Below are 25,090 nucleotides of genomic sequence, written 5' to 3'. Positions count from 1 at the left end.
ATAGAATCATCCTATAACAAAAGTAAAAGAAGAAATATCCTTAAGAATTTAGGACCAGATTCTGCTGCCCTGCTGTAAAATTCCTGGAAAGGACACAAACATTCTTGGGGCATCCTCACATTTCCTCTGAGTGTTCTGTAAAGGAATATGTTAGAAGAGGAAGATGTGATTCTTGTTTTTGTATTATTAATATTGTTTTATTGGATTTCCAACAGGAGGAGGAGGAGGTTTATTGTTAAACCCACACTTTCACATTTCTCTCTCAGTACCTGCACAATACTCAGCCTCAGCCAATGTAGAATCATGGAATCACAGAATGGATTGGGTGGAAGATGATCTAAGATCATCTCATTCCCCTGCCATGGGCAGGGACACCTTCCACTATCCCAGGTTGCTCCAAGCCCATCCAGCCTGGCCTTGGACACTTCCAGGGATGGGGCAGCCCCAGCCTGTTCCACTTCCTCACCAAATGCCCAGATTTGTTCTCTTCTGTACCTGGTTGGAAGCTGAATGCCTGAATCTCAGAGTGCCTGAATCGACCACATCTCTGAGGGATTTTGTGTCTTTCTGAGCTATCAGGATGCTTTAATTAAGTATTCATAATATTTAGATTATTCTTATATTTTTGAAAATTCTTTAGCTTGGGGAAACTGCTATTGCAGTATTCACATTTATAGGTTTTAATGCAGTGTATTATGCTCTAGGGTTGAAAGAAAGCCAACAATATTTTTGTCAGTAACCAAAATGATTGAAATTTAAATGATTTTACTCCACAAAGAAAAGGAAAAGCTTTCTCTTCCTTTTAGGAACTTGGAGTCTGGATGCTTTAAAGTGCTTATTTAAATTTAGTATATTTTAGGTTCTGCATTGTGCTTCTAACAAAGAGTATCTGCAAAGGCTGATTTAACTCAGAGGAATCAGATATTTGAGGATGAGTCATTTGAAAAAGATGGATGGATATTTTTCACTTGATTTTTCATTTTTCAACTTATGTAATAATCACTCTGGACATGGCTGTTAAAAGCTGAGACCCCAGCGTGTCTGACTTATTGAATGGTGACATCTTTAATAAAAATCCTATTTTTTAAGTGGCATTGCAGACAGAATTATGGCAAATTCTTGGTAGTAGAAGGGGCACAGAAAAAATCCATTCCAGCTTCCCTTTCCCAAGTCACAGTTTCAGTATAAGGCTGTCTGGGCTGCTAATTATGATCATTAATGTCAGAAGAGAGGTACAGCAAAGGCAGTGCTGATGCAGGGTTTCACAGCTTGTCATTTACGTGTTTTAACACTACTTACTGCTCTCACCATCACTGGCTGTTGTAGAATAAAAAAACCTTGGTGCTCCTTGTCTTGTTCAAAACTTGGCTTTTTACTCAATGGAGGCAAAAAGTCCATCCCCAAGTGTCTTTCTGCATTTCTTTGCAATAAAATTTGTTTGTTCCTTGATAAATACATGATTTTATCTCTTTTTTCTTTCTAACTCAATCATAAATTAAATAAAGTCTGGCTATGCCAGTTACGACATTGCATTCAGAAGGGAGACATATGTGTTACAGAAGAAAAAGAAGTAATTTAAAATAATCAAAATAATTCTTCCTTTAAGATCAATTTTTGCAAGAGGAAAAAAAAAAAATAAACCAAAACCAACAAACAACCCAGTATTTTTGTGTCAAAAAAAAGAGATTGTTCTAAGCACTTTCAAATATATATTTTCAACTATATATTAATGTGGGGAAAATCTAAACATGGGATCAATACTGATTTATATGTGCATATATGATGAGGTCCTCATTGCATTGATGTCCAGAATAAGGAGAAATTTACTATACAAGGCAGTAGAGGCTAAGTTCTTTCTCTTAAAATAGAGAGTGTCTGTCTCTTTCATTATTGACAAGAAGCATATGGGGAGGTCAATAAATATTTTTAATTTTAATTATATTTCATCCAAAATCATGCCCCAGTTCAACCAGAAGTTTGTCAAAACCACTCAGTTCTTACATTAAAAATAAGCAATGTTTATACTAAAGTGTTTAACAGGAAAAAGCTTGCTAATTTTTGTTTCTACATCTGGGAACAATGAAATCTGTTAATGTAATACTGATTTTAATAGACGGTACATGGGCAGAATCCTTGATTACAGCAGTAACAGAAGTACAAGAATATGTCACTGATTTTCCCTCTCTTCTGCTGAAGATCTGAAGTCTTGTCCAAGTCTTGATTTGAAAAAGAAGTAAATGTAGTAATTCATACAGTACAAGAGATATGTTGGGAAATCAAAGTGAAAGAAGACAGCCATTCTATTTTTCTGTGATTTCCATAAACTGTGGTTTGGCCATAAGACATACATTTCCAAGACCCTTTGAAGATTTAGCCACCCTCATATGAAATTATTATTTTCTCTAAAGGTCTAATAATGTCTGTGTGTTTAAAAGAAATAGGAAAAGTTCACTTCCAGACACAGTTTTGCTGTGCCCACGGTCTACATAACATCATTAAGTAGAGCAGAATTTAACCTATATGCTGTCTTAACTATTCTTTATGAAGTCCTTAAGAGGAAATACTAGTTTTTATAAAGTAATAAAGGAAAGATGATCCCATTTGGCAGAAATTCTCCAAGGAAACTGTTATTAATATAGGAAAAGCCCTCATAACTATATAGAAGATTGCTCAGAATAAATGTGTGTTTTCAAGGGGAAACATTTCTTTTTAGAGACTTCTGAAATGGTGTGAATGAAAGAAGAAAAGATTCATTACTTTAAAGATGTGAATGGACCAGACATCTGGACATAGTGGGGTTTATATATGAATCCAGAAATAGGCATGAAATGAATTCAGTAAGGTCTTGAGTACAAGAAGTTATATATATATTTTTAGAAGTCCCCAGTCGAACCACAGCCTTACCTTTGTGGCTTACAGTGCATGCAACTTGTGTGATAACTGGAGAGCCATTCACAGCAGCTTCCTGCAGATTAAACTGGGATTCACAGCACCCATTATCTGCTAACTGAGGGGGATTTCCCCTGTGGAATTTGATTTGGTGGGGGAATGGACTTGGACAATTTTTATCAGTTTCTCTTGTGAGAAGGTGGATGTGACCAATGCAGAGGGCATGGAACAGAGACAAAACCCGAAGCAGATCAGTGGGATCTACAACACACAAATGCCACTGTGTGCTCAGTGTCCAGGTTAATTGCTAATGACAGGGCTGGTTTGAGGGAAGTGTTCTTTGCATAGCAGGACACCTCTCCGAGGAAGTCTGTTCTTCTGAAGAAGAAAATTACTGTGAATTAATGTGTTGCTTTTTTCTGGAAACTCTATGATAAAAGTCTTGAAACATGGAAGGAACAGCTTTACAAGGAATGCAGTTAGAATGAGCCTAAACCTCTCCAATAGCCTGAGCTGCTGGGATTTCCATGCCCTTCCCAAAAGCATCCTGCTGGGGAAGGGAAATTGGGTCAATAGGGGTTACCAGTGCTGTTTGACACAAAGGTTATGGTGTGGTATTGCTTCTGGATGTATCCCTTCTCCTGGAATGCTGAGCTCACTTTTAAACTACCTAATGCAAATGGCTATCCCTAATATGACCTTGAATTAATTATTCTTGGTTTCCATAAAAAATCCTGTTTGGTGCAATTTCTTGTGATATGTTACCAAATACCTACGGAAAGAACAGAGGAAATGTTTTATAACTGTAAGTACTGTTATGTTAACAAATCCAATAACCTGTGTGTGATGTGCCTTTCACGTATATATCACATTTATCTAAAAACAGGTACATTTTTCACACAATAAAAAGAAAAACATACCCTCCTCCAACACGCTGCTACTTAACCTTGTTCTTTTTCATCCACTTCCCAGTGTACAGCAATCATCTAGAGCTCCCATTGCAGGAATTTAATTACTAGTTTTATTTCTACAAATGTTTGAAATTGGATTCCTTTTGTACCTTTTGTCCTGTATAAACAATATTTCCAGAAATGCTTCTGTTACATAGAAGCTTATCTGCATTTTTCAAAAGTCTCCCTGAATCAGTAAACCATAAATTTTTCATTCCATGAATCCAGCTTCAGAATATGGCAAGCAGACACATCAAATATGCTTTAACTATTACGGATTTTCAGAGGCACAGAGTTTTCTTCTGGTATTTTTAAAAGCCTGTCCTATATTTTGCTTGGAAAAGGGGAGGGGAAAAAAAAAGTGTTTTCTTCCTATTGGCTAAAATACATCAGTGCTCACATATCTCACAGTGCATCTGACATTGGCCTCCGCTGGAGTTGGGATATTGGGCTAAATGGAGCATTCCTTTATTCTGGCTCAGCAGATCGTTGTAATAGGACCTATCAGGCCCAATATTCACTTTGAATTAAAAGGGAAATGAGTAGTGGAAGGGCATGAATGGGAGAGACAGAAGACAGCAGTGAACTGTGTAATGGGGTGGCTGAGGTGGGATACAGTTGGTGTTGCTGCTATTTCATTGAGTAAATCTTAAGCTACCTGCACTTTCAAGGACGACAAATGAGCCTCCATGTCTGTTTTAAGCAAGTACAAGGCTCATAAGCCCTGAGTTATCATCAAAAACTAAATGAAGACAATTTTTGCTCAATCAGGTTTACTTCTTGCTCTCCAGTACAGCGTGGATGTGATGGCGGCAGCAGTTTTGTATTGGATTGTGGAAAGCAAACCTAAAAATCCCACATCTGAAGGATGATAAACATACAGACAACTGAAAGTTAAAAGGAAAAAGAAAACTACTACAAGAAATTATACTGTATCACATCTGCCTTCTCTCACCATGATAGAATCTCCGCTTATGCTAGCACTGTTTTGAAACCACTGTAATATAATAAACATATATTACTTTTCTTAAAATAAAAAATTGTTAAAAGTGAACATTGAAAACATTTAACAGGGTGTATTTTTCTATTAATTGAGTTACTCTTAATCTAAGAATAACTAAGTCTTACAGAGTGTTATCAATACAGTACTGTCAACAAGAGGAAGAAAAGAAATCTTAGTTAAATGAAATTGATAAAATTATGTTCTTTGCACTTCTCTATACTTTTGCTTACTGTTAACAATAAGACTGTTTATGGGTAGGTCAGGTGACTTATAAGAAGAATGCAGGATTTATAAGGCCTTTACAGAAAGTGGTTTCAGGAACTGGGTGAGAAGTTGTGTTAGGGGGCTGTGAAGCTGCCACAGTGTCGTGAGAAGGAAAGCTTCGTTGTTAACAAATGTCTCTATATTATCACGCAGGCAGTTACTTCAATGCTACTTCTTGTGGCAATTAGCAGAAACCTGGCTGCATCCAGATACCCCAGAACTACAAGAAAAAAGTGTTTTCTATGAAAAGGAATGCATAGATCTGGTGTGTTTAGACATGCTTTTTTTGTTGTTGTTTTTATTTGCTTGAAGTATTTCTAGTCTGCTTTTAGCCCCCCTCAAATATAGCCAAAAAACTCTTTTAACCTTTACCAATGTTCCATCCCCACGGTGTAGCAGACATCCTAGAACACTAAATTCAGAATTTGAGTGTCTTCCAAGTGCCTTCTGCCAGCAGTCTGGTACCATCAGCTTCAGCCGTTTCACAGGTGCACCATCATTCAGTGGTGTTACTTCTGAGGAGACCACAAAAAAACCCACAATGACAGACTTAAAAATATTGAAGAGAGCTCCAAACAAATGTGTGTCTTTCACACCACTGAGGTTGCAGTCAGATGTCTGTACTTAAAAAGGAAAAATTCTCCCCCACCACTATTTGTGTAGTGGATTCCTTATTAGAAGCCATATAATAGATATGAAGCAGCTGGAGCTCCTTAAGTGAGTGGAGCATCTGCTGGCAGAGCAGCCAGCAGCCGCTTTCTTGGATTGAAACTGCACTCCTGAGCTTCTCTTTCTTTCTTTTCTTTTCTTTTTTTTTTTTTTTTTTTTTTTTTTTTGGCAGATGTGCAGCAAATAGCAATCGACTGGATCACAGGGAATTTTTACTTTGTGGATCACGTCAGCGACAGGATCTTTGTTTGCAGCCAGAACGGGTCAGTGTGTGTGACCCTCATCGAGCTGGACCTTAACAACCCCAAGGCCATAGCTGTTGATCCAACATCAGGGTAAGGTCATTTCTTTGCATTAGGATTTATTTTACATGAGGCATGCTTGTCTGTGACTGCACATAATAAATGTTTCATGCAGGTGTTTTAAAAACTATTTTTACTTTGCTGTATTGAGTTACTTGTATAGTTGCTATAATAAAGCAATAATGTGTAATGAACTTGGAGCACATAGTTAACTAGGTTAATTGCAATATTAATTGCAGCATGTGCCTTGTAATTTCTCAAAATGGAGTCAAAACTGAAAAAGCAATTTAATCCCTACTTGTCACAACATTTGCTTTTGCATTTGCTTTTCTGTAAGCTGTGTTTCTAACTAGGGTATGTGGAAAAGGAATTTTTGAAGGATTTTTATGCTGTATCCCCTCATTTACGGGAATATTGGAAATGAGTTTAACAAGTTTATTTACACAAAAAAGTGGAAGAAGTTTTACTGTGCTTTAGGGGATCAGCTATAATGGTAAAATTACATTGTATTTGCTTTTTCTGTTCCATAGATAGCTACATTCAGTGCCAGTTGGAAATTAAGCCTTGCTTAAAATACAGGGTACTAAATGTCTTCCATTCTACAACATCCACCAGCTGGGAAAAGCTTTCAAGCAATAATGATGTAAAAGCATAACTAAATAGGAGTAGGAAAAGGATCAAGTTAACTTAAAATCCCTGTTCAAAACTCCTCACCAAAATTTTGTTTTTATCTTGGTTTCATTAATCAGTAAGTAGTTCAGACCAAAATGCCTGATGGAATATGTCCTAAACTGCCATAAGCCCCTTCTCAATAAATACAAAAATATTTACTGTAGAACAGCTTGTCATCCATATGTAGACTTTTGTCAGTCTTTATTTAAAGCCTGACCGAATATTAAGATGCATTATCACAATGACTTCAATTCTGACAGGAACAGCTTGCATGTAAAGTTTACAAAGAAGTTTGATAATGTAATCTTGAGTATGGCTGTATTTCTCCCTGCAGCAGATGGTAAGCTTGACTCGATCTGACTGCAGAGTTGTTCTAAAAGAAAAATAAAAATTCATGTAGAAATTGATTTTCTGCAAGTTCTGATCTGAAAGAACTTGAAGCTTTCAAATTTGCTGACAGCAGCCTTTTTTCTGTACATTTACTTGTGTATTCTTTGCTGGACTTACTGGATGAATCCAAAGCTTGTTATTAGCTAATCTTATCTGTCAGGGATGTAGGAATTGTACCCAGGCCTTTGGTGCTGTGAGGAGGGACAGAAAAATGAGAGACTGTTTTCCTTCCATTGTTATCTGCTGGCTACGAACTATTCTTGCTCAGAGAGCCACCTGCTCAGTGCCATGTGCAAGGCCAAGAGTGGCTGTTTTAGGGAGATGGAAGTGCTGGCCTGTGGGAAAGGCCACAAGCAATCATGATATTTTACAGTGTGATTCTTATTAAGCAATCTCCATTTATTTTGTGGTGAAAACACTGGGTGGAGAATTTTCTCAGAATACATGTTTCTTAGAATAACTACAGTTCAGCAGTTATTTCATTACTGGTTTTATTGGCATTTTTATTAATTATCTGACATATATTGTTCTGTTAATTGGATATCTAACATACATTTTAACTGCTAAACCCCAACTTATATATTAATTCTGTTAGTTTTTGACTGGGTTTTGGTACAGAATGCAAACAGATAATCAAAAAGCATTCTGGCTATTTAAAAATCTTCTGATCCTTTCTTTTGGTTTTTGTTTTCGGTTTGTGGTGTTTTGTTTTTTTTTCTGTCCTTCTTTTCTTTTAATTCTTTCATGCTGATAGTAGTTAAGACTTATTTTGGTGTCAAAGAATTAGTGTGGTATTGCTGTCTGAGTAACTTGGTGGGTTTATTTTATTTAAAAAGTCACAAAAGCGTCCACACTAAAACCATATTGCAAGTTGAGCTCTGAATGAGTTGCTGCTTGCACAGAGGAGACCATTTCCTATGCTAAGAAATTCAGAGTGTGATCCCAAGCCTTTATGTCTGTGATAAACTTCCTGTAGTAGCACAGGGTCAAGCCCTGCTATTCTTGAATGTTCATGTCTGTGTGTGATGAGTTTAGTTGTATCGTGAACCAGAAATTCTGCTTTTATCCATAAAACAACCAAGGCACAGTGGAAAATTTGCTCATTCCAAATGGTTCCCCTCACTGCACTCAAGAATATCTTTTCTGAGTGTGGTTAATTTTACATCTCTGTGCCTGCAAGTTCTGTTAGATGTTTAGTGGTGATGGTTTGATATATTCTCCTATGAGCTTACAATGGAACTTGAACTACTAAGCTTCTTTAGTATCTCACAGGGAGTGAAAGAACTTTTCATAAAAGTTTATTCTCATAAAACTGAATTTGAAATTGAGAGAACAAAGATTCTGCTATTCATACAGCTCTTGAAGAACCAAATTTGTTTTGTTTCTAATTTAAGCATGTTACTTTGGCAGGATCTGAACTGTGTTCGATGTTTGGGTTATTCCAGACTAGGTCTAACGCACACCCACCAGAAAAATACCTCCCTCCCCCAATGAACTGGAATTTTGCTACTCAGGAGTTTTGCAGTGCTGATACTCATCTGTTACATCAACTAATCTTCTAATTAACTAATTATCAACTAAGAGTAGCACAGTGTAAGTATCAGACCTGTGTTAAGGCGAGCATTTCCAGAGGCAAAGGATGTGTCTCCACTGATCACTGGGAGCACTTCAGAGCCCAGACTTGGCAGAGAAACATGGACTGAGGGAAAACCTTGTTCAAGGATAGTAGGAAATAAAGTGGCAATTGGCAACAGAGAGGCAGAATAAATTGTTTTACAAGAATATATTATCCATCAAATGCCTTTGAACGAAGATGTTTGGCTCCATATGTCTGCCATTTGTAGTTATGATATTTTTAATGCAGGACTTCTTTTCTTCAGTGGTCAAGGAACAGAAGTGATTGCTTTTGCTGGTCCATGAAATTGGTGTAAAATTGATGATGGTGCTGCTGACTGTCAACATGAAACAAATATCAGCTGTGTTAGAACGGGTTTAGCTAAGATCCTCAGTACAAGTCTTCTGTGCTCGTGGGGAATGGTTTTTTAAAGTATTCCAGCCAGTATTCCATTGGCATATTCATGAGACTTTGATCACCGGACACTGGTGATAGGGAAGGTAACACATTTAAAACTCACAAGAGGATAGATCAGATTTAGGTTCTCTCCCAGCTCTGCCACAACCAGCTAAATGTCTATACATAGAGCATTTTTTTTTTTAATGGCTCTACATCTCTTTGTATTTAATAGGAAGCATAAAATGTGTGTTGTTCAAGCTCTGTGATATTTGAATGCTTTCAGGAATGTTAGGAATTAATATTGTGGAATGCTAACTGTGCACATCTACATGTTTATTCTGTAAATATGTCTACTTAATTGCCTCCAGTGTTCAAGGTAAATTGTTTCCTTCCACCACACCACAATGGCCATGGAGAATGCACAGCACCATTTCACAAAGGAAAATGCCTGGACAGGGGGATGTGCTGCAGTTCCCTCCCAACAGGAGCTCTTCAGTCCTGATCATACTGCTCAGACATCTGAGATACATGGAGTAATATAAATACCAGGGTGTCTTTATTTCTCCTCACACTCATTTTCTGATTTCTTTGGGAATGGCAGAAAATGGGGAAAGCAGATAAGGCTGCAGCCTCAGGGCTACTTCTGGCTCCAGAAATGTGCAGCTTGTACCAATGGCTCTGATGCTATTTGGGATGCCAGCCATAACTTTTTACTAGATTTCCCAGGATACTGGGAAAAGATGAACTTTAAGGAGAGTGTTTGACATGCGGAGGGTATTGACGTAGCATCCACTGACAGAACTGTTCCAAACATAAGGAGATGTGTGGATAGTGGTTACACAGGGTGACATTGCAAAGAGGATGTGCAGAGCAAAGCTGGAGTGTGGAAGGATGTGTGGAGCAGAGTGTGGAGCAGTACTGGCAGTGAGGAAATGGCTTAGACACCTCCTACGTGAACCTCCATAGAATCATCATAGAATTTCAGAAAAGTGTGGGTTGGAAGGGACCTTAAAACTCATCCAGTTCCACCCCCTGCCATGGGCAGGGACACCTTCCTCTATCCCAGGGTGCTCCAAGCCCTGTCCAACCTGGCCTTGAAAACTTCCAGGTATGAGGCATTCACATCTTTGTTGGGCAACCTGTGCCAGAGCCTTACCAGCCTCACAGGGACGATTCTCTTCCCAATGTCCCATCTAAACCTGCCCTCCTTCAGTTTGAAGCCGTTCCCCCTATTCCTGTGCCTCCAGGCCCTTGTCCCAAGTCCCTCTCCAGCTCTCTTGGAGGCCCTTTAGGCACTGAAAGGGGCTTAAAAGTCTCCCTAGAGCCTTTCCTTTAACACACTGAACAGCCCCAGCTCTCCCAGCCTAGCTCCAGAGCAGAAGGGCTCCAGCTCTTGGAGCATCTTTGTGGCCTCAGGAGTTGCTCCAGCTCCAGCAGCTCCATGTCCTTCTTGTGTTGAGGATCCCAGGGCTGGAGGCAGCTCTGCAGGTGGGTTCTCGCCAGAGCAGAGCAGAGCAGAGGGGCAGAATCCTCTCCCTTGACCTGTCCATGCTTTTTGTGATGCAGCCAGGACCTGGGTGGCTTTCTGGGGCCCGTGCACATTGCAGGTCAATATAAAAAAGAAGGTGGAGTTACGGGGAGAAGAGGAGGAGGGGGTAGAGAAGAATTGGAGGGGATGCACAATTACAGGCTGAAGTCATTGTAACTTGTGACTGCCATTTAAAAGTTGTATTAGGAACAAAGGGTAGAAAAGACTGCTAAAGAGATTTGTAAAAGGAGCAAGCTCACATTTTAATACTGCAACAGTGTGTGTCATGTAAATATTTGAATAAATCTTTTAATCGGCTTTTCCTTCTGCTATGGTGCAGAAATACAAAAAAACCCCACAGGCTCCACTTCTTTCTTTCACACAACATTTGTAAATGCACACAAGAAGAGATTGTGTTATGATGATGTTTGAAGAACAACAGCTATTAATGTGTTATGGTGTTATGTACCGTTTCTTGCTAATGTTACTGAGTCAGGAAAAAACAAACAAATGCACTACAGCAAAAAAAATAAAATTCCTCTGTTGCGTTTTAAGTCTGTAATAGCAATCAGTTGATACCTCTGTGGTTCACAAGGGGGAACAAGGGAAACAAGTGAAGAATTATCAGCTGAATTCATCCACTTCATCACCTCAGAAATTTGTTCTGAGGAAAAAAATATAAAAATATTTTTGTGTGCACTTCCTGTTCAATTCTAGGGATTCTAAGCACAGATTTTGCTGTGGCTCAAATCAAAGCCACAGTATGAAAATAATAATGATAATTTAAAATATATAATATCATTTTCTCAAACACAGTAGGGAAACTTGCCTCAGTCTAAAATTTCAGAAGATAGGAGGGAGCAAGGTGGTAAGAAGACATTTTGAAATTCAGCCTTTTGTATAAGAACAGAGTCTGAGTTGAACAGCAACTTTAAATACCATGTTTGAGGGATCTAGGAAAAAAATCATAAGAAAGAGTTAATTCTGCCTTTTGAATTTTTTCGTTTTAAATTTTCATTTTTAGTTTTGAATTCATTCTTCTTCTGAAATCTGGTAGAGGTAAGAGGAGGAAATTGGCCGTTGGTCATGTGAACCCAGTTGTCATCCAGGGTGATTAGATGCTGTTGCAGATGTTCTTTCTCAAGCTGTGTGTGATGATCCCCGTGGGATGTTGGCTTTTCTTGGTCAGGTCAAAATGCAATGTAAGGTCCACTGAGCACTTTGCACTAAAAATCCAAGGGAATGGGAGAAGTTTTACACAGCATTGAATGAGAAGTTCTCCTTGTTAGAGAGCCATGCACAGGAGATGGTGCCTGGAGTACAGAGAAGCCATCTCAGAGGATGGAGAACAGCCCTTAATGAGTCAGAGAGATTGATGATATAAACAGAAAGAGTTTGGGGCTGACAACTGAACCTATTTGGCATCATGGGTAGACATGTAACCAGTAAGAGCTGTCCTACTTGGTGGCATCTTAGAAAAAAGATGGGTGAAGTCTCTGATGGAATGTTTGATGGGACAGAACCTGAGGCCAGCCCTCAAATCCTCCATTGCTAAATCCACAACAGCCAGCAAAGAGCAAATCAGCTGGTGGGAGGTGGAGACCTTTCTGAATCAAATTTATTGACAGTAATTTTATTTTTCTTCTCCTTCTGTACCTATGTCTTTCAAAAAAAAAAAAAAATAGTCAAATCATAAATGACTTTGTATCAGGCACAGTGAATAGAGTTTGCATTCACCTCATATTTGCCTGGAGGTATCAATGAGGAGATGAAGATTCTTACAGGGCAGGAAGAGAAGAAATTCAAAAGCAGGGGAGGTCAAGCCATATGTTTTTCTTTATTTGTTTCATTGTTATTTAGACAGGGGAGTATTTCAGGGTAAAAATAAAACATCTGCACTTACTGTTTGCTGCCTGTTTTATTCTCTTTTTACTCTCTTGTCTCTGAGCTTTTATAGCAGCCACCAGGCTTTGGAGACACTCTGAATCTTAAAACTTTGTGGTTTTTTTCCACTCTCAGATTAGTCACCATTTTCTGCTGATCAAAGAGGAGAGTTTTAATCATTAAAGCTCACTTTTAAACAGCAAAATCATTAGTGGTTTAATAACATGCCATTATTAAAACAGCTCAGTTCCTTTCCTTGTCACAAAGATTTTCAAAGAGTTGTAAGATATATATAAGACCCACTCACTTCAAAAAAGTTTTAAAGATGACCTGAAAAGGAATTTTCTTCATTAAAAAAAAAAAAACCAACCAAAAAAAAACCCACAAAAAAACTCAAACCAAAAAACACCAAAAACTTTGTAGTAACTAATCATAATATGAAAGTTTTCATTAAGAATTCATATTTTGTATCTCCTCCTCCCCCTCCACACCTCCTTCAGGCTGTGAACAGTTGGAGATGGTGTAATAGAGGGGCCAAAATAAGATGAGAGAAGCAAAGATACTTAATCAGACAAAAATTATTTCTACTTTGTTATTATCCCTTGCTAGAAAATGATGAAAAAAGACTTTTTGTCTGATCTCAGGTTTTAAAAAACTGCCTTCAGTTCTGTGCTATTCCATCTTTTAATTTTAATTGTTGTAACTAAACTGAGGCATAAAACTCTGTCACCTTTACATTTCCCCCTGGATCTCTTTTCCCTTGATGCTTCAATTCCAGTGCAGCAGCACAGGTCTGCTCACTGGGAAACCTTGTGACTGCTGCTCTTGGTGAGAAAAAGGAACAAGGGGTATTGTCACATCTTTTCTCCTTCCCAAAACTAAGGTGAGACAATTCTGCATTCATGCGCAAAGAGAAAATAGGAGAAATTATGGTTCTTTTCTCCAGCAAACTAAAAAATAAATTAAAAAAAAAATTTATGAACATGCGAAGGTATGAGCTTGTATGAAAAAATCAGCTTATTCAGTTGGAAAGGACTCAGAGTCAGACAAAACTGAAGGATATACCAAGCATGTGACATAAGTGCATTAAAAAGGAGCTCATTAACAACATCAGGTTATTGGTTTGGATCAAAGTGACAGCTATAATCAAAACAATAAAAATGGAATAGGCTTGCACAGGTTTGGTACATGCATGTTCTCAAGTAATGATGTGAGTGTGTTTGCTATTGTGCCTACCTTTTCATTAATCAAATATTGCTGCGTTTCAAAATGGATGAGTATAATTAATATCCAGTCTTTTATAGATACCTGAAGGTGCACTGTATTTGGGCCCAAACCAAGTTGCATTCAGAGAAAAAAACAGGTACTGATAGCAGTGATAAAGGATGTACTTTTGGTAATAATCTTTTGTGAACGAGCTGGCAAAGTGAACACTGGCAGTGTTATTAAAATAGTGCAGAACTGATGTTCTGAGACTTGGTATTACAGCAGTAGTGCCTGGAGAATGAAAAGCTAACTAGAGTAATACTGATGAAGCATGAACTCAAGTGAGCCTCTTTTCTTATGCAGCATGTGCCCCATAATGGATTTCATATATTGCTACTGAGAGGAACAATATTTGAGTAGTGTCAGTAAGTATGGGAGAAAATCAGTGGGAATACAAAAACATTGATGAAATCACAAGATAGCTGTGGTTTGTAAAAAGAAAAATTACAAAAAAAAAAAAGCTTGTAAGTCAGTAAAACTTTTCTTCACTTATCAAAAGTTTGGTCCACAGGACCATGAAGACAGTTGTGTCTCTCTCAATGGGCTCAGGTTCTCCTGGAGGACTCAGCTGTCAAATGACAGCATCTTCATTACCCAAACCAGCTTTGCCTGGTGCTTTTGGTCCCTAAACATCAGAACTGTCTCAGCAAACCAGGCTGAACACATGAGCAGCGACAGCCCCAATAAAACTCCGTGAGCTGCATTGCCTGGGGCCATCCACAGCTGATCCAAGACTTGTCCTCCCACTGAGCTTTCCCCTCTCCCTGTGTGATTGGAGTAGTTACTCTGCTGCCTGTCCTCAAATCCCTCGCCTTCAGTCCTTCACCAATTAAGCTTCTGCTCAAAATGCTCATCTTTGACTGAAATTACTGTGGATCTATGAATTATAATTTGCTTTTTGTAAAGGAGACTCAGGAAATGGACGGGTTACTCTCCCTGGAATGGAAGTCTTGAAGTACTTTTTTTTTTTCTTTTTCTTTTTTTTTTTTTTTTTAAATAACTGAGATGTCCAGGCAAAAGGTACATGATTTAAATCACCCTAGCAGTGATTTTCTTCAAGTTGAAAGCAATTAAGCTTGAGAGAATTGAGGCCACTTTGTTTCTGAATGAGCATATAAATGGGAGTTTAAGGCTCCATAATGCATGGACATTATGTCATGTCCATTTGAAGTCTCCTTTTTTTTTTTTTTTTTTTTTTATTTTATTACCTGATTGTCTTATTATCTAACCAGCTTCTGTAAGGTCATTTAAGTTAAAGACAGGTACTGATATGAATTGGAGCACTGCATGAGTGGAAGAGCAGAACTGAAAATACAGCTGCTTAGGACCCATCTTTTTCTAAGATGTACATGTTTATTCTGGATTTAAAAATATCTGTGTGTATATATATATATATATATATAAAGAGAGAGAGAGAGGGATTTTTTTTTTTTTCTCTAAAATGAACAAAATGAAAACAGGAACAAAAGGTTCATGTTTAACACAGTGTATTATGATGTTATAAAGTTTTCCAAATCTGCTTTCCTAGTGCAGCCCACATATTTATTGTGGGTTTTTAACTGTCATAGTATTGCAGTAGTGCAAAATTGTGTAAACCATGAATTTTCTAATAAGCTCTTGTCATGCCATTCTTCTCCTTCTTCCCACAAGATAAATAACCACCTGTGTAGATGCCATGTTTGAAGTATAAAACCACTAAATCATAGAATATTCTGAGTTGGAAGGGACCCAAAAGGATCATTGAGTCCATTACTCTCGCTCTGGATTAACCAGAACCACCCAGAGTAGCAAAAATGATGAATTCAGTCAATTCAGTTAATTCATCAGCAGTATGATGATATCATCCTGATGGAACTGCTGTTTTCTCAGGGCTGATTACATGGATGGTTATTTTTCAAAAAATTGATTTTTCAATTTTATTTTTTTCCTGAGGTTTCTTTCATGTCAGTGCCCTTGTTGCTATGCTCAGTGGTGTGAACATGCCCTGCTGGAGCTCAGCTGCAATGTGACCCCTTTTGGTGGAAGATAGAGAAAAGCTGGAGGAAATCTGGAGGTATTAATAAGAAATAAAAGATGTAAAAACCCCATGGCCTGTGTAAAACTTGCAGGAACCATGGTAACCTAGAAGAGAAAATCCATACTATTTCCTATAAAAGACCAGTAAAATAGCAAGGGAGATTATAGTTCTTATTAAAGAAAGAACAAGAAAAATAATTTTAATTAGCAGACCCTGGTAAATAGAGGAAAAAGTTTCAAGTCTGAGGAGACATTAGCATACAACTCATAAAAGTTGGAGTATGTCATTAGGGACTTTTTGGACTGTCTGTCTTGCAGGGATGTTTAGCCTTGCATTTCACATCCTCCATACGACAGCATATAGATGTGTGCAGATCTATAAGCTTATAATGTCAAAGAACAGTATACTAGAGGAATAAATGTCAATAAATCTGTTTACTAACATTTCAGTCATTTAAAAAGTATGGCTGAATCACTACCCAAGTAACCCTTTGTTTTGTCTGTCCACTTGAAGGAATTTGAGAGATTCTAAGGAAAATGGGTCAGTATATAAATTTTAGGATGTTTTGTTTTTTCTTTTAGAGGTGATAGGATTTTCTGTAGGTAAAACTGAAAACTGGGTTTTATAGGGATTTCTATACCAAAAATTTATCATGGAACACATATAAAAGTTCCTAACCACAGGCTGCATCCTTGCTTTTTAGGAATTGCCTTGATTTGAGTGATTGAATTGTAAGTTTAAAAGTCATGTTTAGTTTTGTGTTCATAAAGTAGCACCAGCAGCTTTCTCATGTGATGGCTGAGAAGGCAAATTTCTGCCTTGGGTAGAAGGTTGTGGGCACTGGGAGTGAGAAGCAGCTTTTCTTCGGAGATGAGTGTTTCCAACTTACTGACACAATTTCTTTGTTGTGTTTGATCAGCCACGGAGCTGTTAAATAAGCTGTCCAAAGTTATCTATTGGAACACACAACTGTGCCAACCCACAGTGGAAGGAGAATCAATTTCTGCTTTACCATCCTAAAAACTCTACCAAAAGTCCTCAAAGTGTGGGAGCAGTGGCTCTCTTTTGTTTTTGAAATGAATATGCTCTATGCTAGAAACTTTTAAACCTTGCTCATTACCAGTTAGCTGGAGCTAGTTGGTTCATTTTCACACAAAACCACATTAATGCACACACAAAAAACTCGTTCCAAATTTGCAGTTGGCCTCAGTCTCGGTGTTTCTAAGGAACAGAATTTAGGAGTCTGGGCAGGGTCCAGACTGGCGCTTGAAAACTTGTTTACCTTGAATCAATGGGTAATTAGCTCACTGAGGATGCAAACTTTCAGCATAGAGCAGTCTAGAAAAAGGCCATCAAGTTAAAAAATAATCTCATTGACTCCACTTCAGTTTGGTTTAGATCATTTTTATTCGTTAGGATGTGACAGCAAATCGACAAACCCCAAACCAAAACACTCAGGGATCTATATTTAACAGATATTAAATGAGAACACCCTATTAATAGTAGGGTATTTGAAACTCACTGCCTTTTTACATGCTGAGAAACCAGCAGTTGCAGTCTGAGAGCTTTGGAAGTTTTACGAACACATGGCTTTGCTGACAGACTTCTCCGGCCCCAGGAACTGCACAGCACCACCTTGGCTGTTCTCCTCCAGCAGAATGGAAATGCACTGTACTTCTGCTGGCACAGCTGCTCTGGCTGAGCATAAGGAAAGGAGAACAAGCAAACTGCATTCTCAACAGGGATTACACTGCCTTCAACAGAAAACCAGACCTCTAACCAAAATATTTAAATTGGAACAGAAAACGGTTGACTGCACCAAGCCAAGCTCTTGTTGGGATTCCTGAGTGTCTGACATGGTTTACTGATGTGAAAACAGTGCATCTTCTGAAAGTTCAAGGATTTTTTTGTTTGTTTTTATGTATGAATCTCCTTGTTAAATTACTGTTCTGTTTCTTGTCACATAGAGTTTTCTGAGTGTAGTAATATTTTAGTAGATCACAATACTTTGGTGTATGCAGCTGTCACTTCAAAAAAATTGATATCTATTCTAACATTTTCAAACATGAAATCCTAATATTGGAATTTGCATGCATGTTTAAGTATTCAGTATGCTGGCAGCTTTATTTTGAAAGGTTTGAATGCCCACAGGTCTTACCCAACTCAGGGAACAGCTGAGACTGTTCAATTGCTGAAGTGAGGCTACTTATGTAATACATGTGTGTGTCTGTGTATGATTTCCAAGACTTTAGGAGAGGATTCCTGTCTTTTGCTGGTGAATTATTGTAGCTCAATGTTCTGCAAGACACTTCTGCCTATGTATTTTAAATATAATTGTGTATATATTGAAAAAAAAAAAAAAATGATGAGCCACCTGTGTTCTCAGACAGAAGTTTTGGCTGTGTTCAACTGTCTGTGATTTGGGATGAGGTTTTGAAAATATAATGTCTTGGTGTCACAGGCAGAATCAGGCTTTGCAACATCAGGCTTAAGCGGAGAAGTCATAATTACTGGGTAGGCTTGAAATTCTGGTTTAAATTCTGGGGGAGAATCATTTCATTTAATCTTGGGAGGATTTTGTGAAGAAGAATTCATTAATGTCTGGGAAGCAGTCGGAGACAGAGGTGTGAACACTGGTAAGTGCCTGTTGGAAATGAGCAGCTTTGCATTCTGAGCAGGATTTGAACAAAATGCATCTTTGTCGAAGGGTGTGAGGCATCACATTATGTAAGGAAGCAGCACTCTTCAGAGCACAAGGAGGGTGTTTTGAAATAATAATCAGGGGGGATGTAATCAAAGAATTCTGATTGCTCATATCATGGGATAATTTAAGACAACACAGGAATCGTAGTGCTTGCTAGCATTTGAATGCTTGGATTTTAGTCACTTGCAACATTTTTATGTGCATTTTTATTTTGTTCTTATTTATCTCACAGCCTGGAGACAGGTTACATAGATCCACATGTGTTCTACCTTTTCCAGTTTGTATGGAAAGGAGTAGAGAAAGGGGTAGAAGCTGAGGGCTTGCCTATTTTATCACATTCTTTGAAGGCAGAATAAACAAGCCTGCAACATTCCACCAGCAGGTTTTGTCTAAATTTCATAATCCATAATATTCAGAGAGGAGATTCCATGAACTCTACATTCTTTGCCTCTGTCAACTAAAGGTTATTGTCTCTAATTATGCTGTGAGCAGGCACGGAGAACAATTTATTTCCCTCTTCTTGCAGTGACTTTTTAGCTACTTCAGGACAACTAACAGATACTTCTTTTAATATAGACTAAGAAAACTCCACTTCTTGCAACTTCTTTTTTCATATATTTCCCACCCCCACCACCTCCTTCATCCAAACTTCTGATTATTTAGTTGCTGCACTCTAGATAGTCTCTGTTTGGTCTCCATTTTCCTGGAAAGCTGAGGGAAGTAGGAAAGTTTGTTTCCTGTTGTAAACACTTCAGTGTAATACTCACTATTTTTTGGAGTTTTTCCCTTTGCACTGTGATAGAATTTACTTGGGTCTAGATTCTGGGTCAGGTGTTACCTTGGTAAAAGTGATTTAATGATTTTTATTTCCCTCTTCCTGTTACATTTTTTTTTTGCTCCTGTTCTTTCTGTGCCCTTCCAGCTGTCACTCCCTTCCAACTGTCACTGCCTCACCTTTTAGATCCTTTCCTGAAGTGCTCTTGTGGCTCCAGGTGCTCCCTGTCTTGTATCTGTGTAGATGATTCACTAATGATTATAAAGAGGGGATTAAAAGTGGGATTTTGCACAGGGGAAGCCATTTGGTTGGTTCAGCTTCTGTTGAAATCACACTGTACAGACAGCTTTTCCTATACATCCTACTCAGCTGCATCCTATTTCAGCTGGAACAGTGGGATGTCTAATTCCCTTCTCCATACTCCTTGTCATCCCTTACTTTTTGGTGCTGTTTTTCAAAGCAAGATGTGTCCTGTATTCTGTGGCATGTTGTTCATTATTCTGAAAGATAGTTTTCTGAGGGCCAGCAGAACTTCAGAAAATTCTTTCTACTGTGTTTCCAGTTCCACTTTTTAAGTGGCACTGGAAGGTACAGAGGGACACAGCTGCAGAGTGTGGGGAGTGTGAACTCCTGTCTGTCCTCACCTCAGTGTTACATGACTTCGAGCAGGGTGAAGTTGGCAGCTGTTTCCTCTCAGCACAATAATGTGTGGGCTGGCTTTTGACCCTTGTGTAAAAAGGAAAAGAAAAGCCAAAAAACCCCACACACAGGATAAGACTGCTGTAGCAGAATTACAGATGCTGAGAGATTGAATGCAAAGGCTTTCTGATAAAGAGATTTATTACTGTAAATACCTACACACAGACCACAGGAGTGGATAGGGATACTCATCTCTTTCATCTCATGTACTCCTTAGAGATACGGCTGTGTATGATCTGCTTCCCTCTTGCCAGTTATTAACAGGAAATATTACTTGACTAAACTCCATTAGTAGTTTTCAGAAACATCAGCCTCAGAAATATTTCCATTTAGCCTGTAGCTTGTTAATCAAGTCCCTGTTCATCTGTCCTACGAGCCATAAAGTTCTGCAGTGAACATCTAATTGTAATGAACATCATGGACCAGTTACAAGGTGTGAGCAGTAACACATCCACCAGCGAGTGCTCTGTGCTTGCTGACGGTGCAGCTTTCACCAGATGGGGCCCTCGGTGCCTCCTGTGCCCCACAGTGCTTTCTGGCCTCTGTCAGTTGGTGCTTCTGCCTTCTGTGAGATCGTTACTGCTAAATGTTTTGGGGTTTTTTATTGCCCAAAGACCAATGAACTATATCACCTTGAAGGCATTGGCTTCAACAGATGAAGGCAGCAGGTGATGCTGCAGATGAAATGTTAATATTTTAATGTAAAGTTTGGCTTGCATTCCAGGATAGTAAGAATACAATTAAATTATATAATTAAACATGATTTAAAATGGCAACAGCAAAATGATCATGTCCTTACTGCAGGCACTCACAGGCAAGCTCCAGTCATGTCTCACAATGTGCTGCTCTTAATTAATTACTCTTTTCTTCATTTCTTTGTTAACTCTGCTCAGTTGTTACATCACTTTAAATACGGAGTGGATGCTTGTTGTGGTGTTTGGTTTAAGACATACAACTTAGGCCTAACAAACTCACCAGTTAACAGGGTTGCAGGAGGACGTAAGAGGTCAGAGCCTGAAGTACCAGAGCTGTATGGAAGTCACTGACATCAGGACAGTCGTCTTGAGGGGCAAACATTGTCTTGGAGACCATGAAAGTGTCTTGTGGCGAGTGCTGTGGCTTGGCTGCCTGAATTTACCCATGTCTCACACCTAGTGAGCAGTCAGCAGCCTGCTCCATTTCTCCAGCAACAGGTCTGACCTTTAGGCTCCTGCAGAGTAGAGCTCTGAATTCCAGAAATCCAGGTGCCCTTAGCACCAGCAAGGACAAACTGGGATTTCAGTCAGCTGATAGATTCCTTTCTTTCCTGTTAGAGAAATGCAATGCTGATGTGTATATTGACACCTCTTTTCCTTTGCCTCAGTGGCTCCAACCTCCACTTGTTAAAAAGTTCCACACAAACAAGTTTGGGCATTTTCATTCAAGTAAATGTATGGAAAAGGGGCTGTGGGACTGACTCCAATGCATAATAAGCTATAGAAAGCAAACCAGAGGAACAGCTGCTGCCAAAAATTCTCCAGAAAATTCTGCAATCAACCCTGCAATTGATTTAGAATGTTGTAGAGAAAAAGTGTTCCTGGATTTTAATGTTCCAAGTAGCACAACTAAACAAATACAACATGGATTATCCTCTAATATATAAAATGGCAAATGTTATATTGCAGAAAGATAAGGATTGAAATCCCAGGCAGAAATGCAAACGTAGTTGCTTACACAGACAAAAGATTGTACACCTCAGCTGCTGTTCAACATCTGTCCCCTGAAGGTAATGAGATAAACACATGACAAACAACATGTAAATATCTGGCAATCAATACACCTGGAATCATGGGGAGGGGCGCATAAAGCTGAAATCCACTTACTGGGGCTGGACCTCAGATAAATGACAGTGTAACACTCAAAGGATTACTTCAAAATATAGATGAGCTATAATCACAAGAATTTTGCCTGAGTCAGTGCCTGATCTGTGGGTTTTGTGTTTGTTGAACTGGCTTGTTACAAGCCAGCTGTGGAATTTTTAGGATTGTATTTGAGGGTTTGTAAAAGGTGAATGGGAAAAGTAATCTCATACACAGACTGTTGTACCACACGTAGATGAGGTTTTTTAAGAGCTGCCTCGGAGGTGCAGTTTTCCACTGGGAGAAAAAGAATTGCACCTTCAAATAAACCCTTAGAGGTATCACTAAAAGTATCCTTTCTAGAAACATCCCCCCACACTGTTTTTTTGTATTTTCATTTTGGTAATTCTGAGGCCTAGAATAGCACACAGTCTGATTGCAGTATGTGTAATTCCTTTCTATTTATCACTCTCACATTCAAATGCACCTTAAATGCTCAGCTGAATAAATACAATGCAGATTACTGCTTGATATATTAAATGCCAAATACTTTCTTGCCAACAGCCAAGTATCTATTTATGTTTTGGCTTGCCTCCGTATTCACACATAGTGGGGCTTAATGATGGGTATTTTATTCCACCATGATATGTCTCTGCATAGGTGTTCCAGGGGAAAAGAGACCATAAAAAAAGATGTGAAGTTCACAGTTACAGAGCCTTCTCTATGATCAAGTTTAAATGGATGTGTTTTAATGTCTCGAGGCCATTGCTTCTCTCTTCAATTTTGAATCACATTGCAAAGCTGTAGAAGGGAAAGTACAATTTAGTGCTTAAAATGAGTATAGACAGACGTGGAAAGGACAATATGGAATGCCAGGTTGTGGAAAGGGCGGTAAGAATAATCTGAGGTCAGACAAGCAGATACAATTCAAAGTGCAAAAGGAGCAAATTGGGAAAAAACTATACAAAGAGTGGACCAGCTTATTTGGGGAAAAAATAAGAAGAGAAAAAGGAAAGGAGGAACAAGATAAGAAAGCTTCAGCATGAAGAGCGTCATTAGGTTGTTGCAGACATGGGGAGGTATCAGAAAAAAGAAAAGCTGCGATCCTGCACGTTCCTATAAATTCCTGCAATCTGTGGATGGTTCCCAGGGCCCAGGTTTAGTTTTGATTTACTGGTGGTAAGGTGAGTTGGCCACAGTTTGAACCCCGGCTGTCTGCTCCAGAGAACCCTCTCCAGGATGGCCAGTCAGCACCTCCCCGAGTGCACAATTTCATTTCTTTGTGTTTTTTACCTGGATTTTACTTGTTACCAGTAAAGTACCACTGTAAAATCAGATAATGAAGTCTTACAGACCTCTTAGAATAAAAAATATGACAGCTAATAATAACCAGGGGCACCTGGGCTGTATTTTCTCCTCAGCATGTGGTGAATTTGAGAGCTCATATTAGGTTTGCCACGGATGAGAAAGATAATTTAGCCATTTTCTATCTGCTGAAGGAGAAATAGTAGAGATAGAAGAGCTATAACTGTAGCCTTCCTATGTTTATGAAGTTGTAGGTTCTGTCTTACTGTCAGGTAAGTAATTATGTGCAGTTACAAAATGTGCATTTATTAAATAATCCTAGGTAACCTTTCCAGTCTTCCAAGCAGCTCGAAAGCAGCTCTGAACCTACTTAAATGACATTTTTTCTCAATGTCTTCCTACGTACAGTCACACAGACAGATTATGTTCCTAAATGTGCACCTATCCGAACACCTGAGGGAAAATGAAAGGAATATATTTCTGTGGTGGGAAAATAACTGCTCTAGTGCTGTGACACAAATCTCCATTTGTTAACTGTCTGTGGTTGAATTACGTTTCAATTTAAGCATCCTACTTTTGTTTAGGTAAAGAGAAAATAGGAGCCATGAATGGGCCACTTCACATAAAGCAGAATTAAACAAATTGTAGAAGCTTTGGTTTTCCCTTACTCTTGGACGGAACCCAATTTTTTCATGATGAGACAAATCCTACCTTTTCACATCTGGTGTCCTGCTGGTGCTTTATTTTGCTGTTGTGATACTGCAGAGAAATAGAGCTCCTAATTTGCAGTTTGAGATCCACAGGTGTTGATGGGAAGCTTTTGCCACTGCAGTGTAGTATGGATTTCTGCAAATGGTAAGAAAACCCTGAGATGAAGATTGCAGAATCTTTCTTTTCTAAGCAGAGACCTTACAGGTTTTGGAGATGATACTGTTTTTCAGTATTAAGAGTAATGACTGTCACTGTCAGTGCCAAACCTCTGGGGAGAGGTGTTTCGATTTGGGCTGGGAGAGACTGGGGAGAAAAGAAATTGTACTTAACACTTCTCAGTCACTGCTTGTTTGCAACCAAAATGAGTAAAATGAGAGCTGCTCCAGCCCTTTTTACATCAGTACACCTGACTCCTGAAACCAGCACCATCATGGAACAGATATTTTCTGGGAAGCTGCACGCAGGGAAGTGCCAGCCCCTGTGAATTATGGAAGAGAGGGAAAGGTAAATTGGCTCTCAGTGTGCTCAGCAGCCCCTTTAGCCGGGGTAGTGATGGCACTCAGTCGAGCCCTAATGGCGTTTGTGTGCAGTGCTGAGCTCAGACCTGGTTTCCATATTTCTTTACCTCTCTCTGAAAGTAAATAGTATCATTTAAACCCAGTGCCATCAGGCCCAAGCCACTGAAGTGCTGAACAAGCTCACACTGGGGATGCTGAGCTCGCCCTCAAGCTGCGGGCGATGTCCATGGCCTGGATTTTCTGCTTCCCCCATTTCCCTAATCTGATTGTCAGGTAAGCTGTTCTTTAAACTTCAGGATCTGTATCCATGGAAGGTACTTGAACAGGAATTCTGCTATAAAAACAGGGGTAAAAAGGAAGCATGCTGAAGTTTTATCTGGGAGGTGAATCTGACTAACCATTCCGATTTCCTGCATATATATATATATATATAAATAATACATATATATATAATCTTGTCTGTGGCTGTATATTATTTTCTTAAGTAGAAGGTCTCATGAAAATTTAGCCAACTGTTAATTATTTCATTCATTTAATAGCAAGCAAACAAACAAACAAAACTTAAAAAAACCTGAAAAATTTTCCTTTGCTGCTGCTGGGTTTAGGCATGACTTAGAAGGTTGTTCCAGTTCTGGTTTATGTGATTTTTAACTCTTATTTTCTGTTTCTAACACCCTGCTCCCTCATAATAA

General features: G+C 38.8%; 1 protein-coding gene across 1 annotated transcript in view; it reads left to right on the top strand.

Moving 5' to 3' along the window:
* LRP1B (LDL receptor related protein 1B) overlaps nt 1–25,090 on the top strand; it is a 640,387-nt gene that overhangs the window by 363,152 nt on the left and 252,145 nt on the right. Inside the window, exon 6 of the mRNA XM_048309308.1 lies at nt 5,948–6,110. Coding sequence (XP_048165265.1) covers nt 5,948–6,110 — 163 coding nt within the window. The remainder of the gene's footprint in view (nt 1–5,947; nt 6,111–25,090) is intronic.

Source organism: Corvus hawaiiensis, chromosome 7 (assembly GCF_020740725.1).
Source record: "Corvus hawaiiensis isolate bCorHaw1 chromosome 7, bCorHaw1.pri.cur, whole genome shotgun sequence".
Classification (NCBI taxonomy): domain Eukaryota; kingdom Metazoa; phylum Chordata; class Aves; order Passeriformes; family Corvidae; genus Corvus; species Corvus hawaiiensis.
Note: the sequence above shows the minus strand (reverse complement) of the source record. Positions and strands in the feature narration are given on the sequence as shown.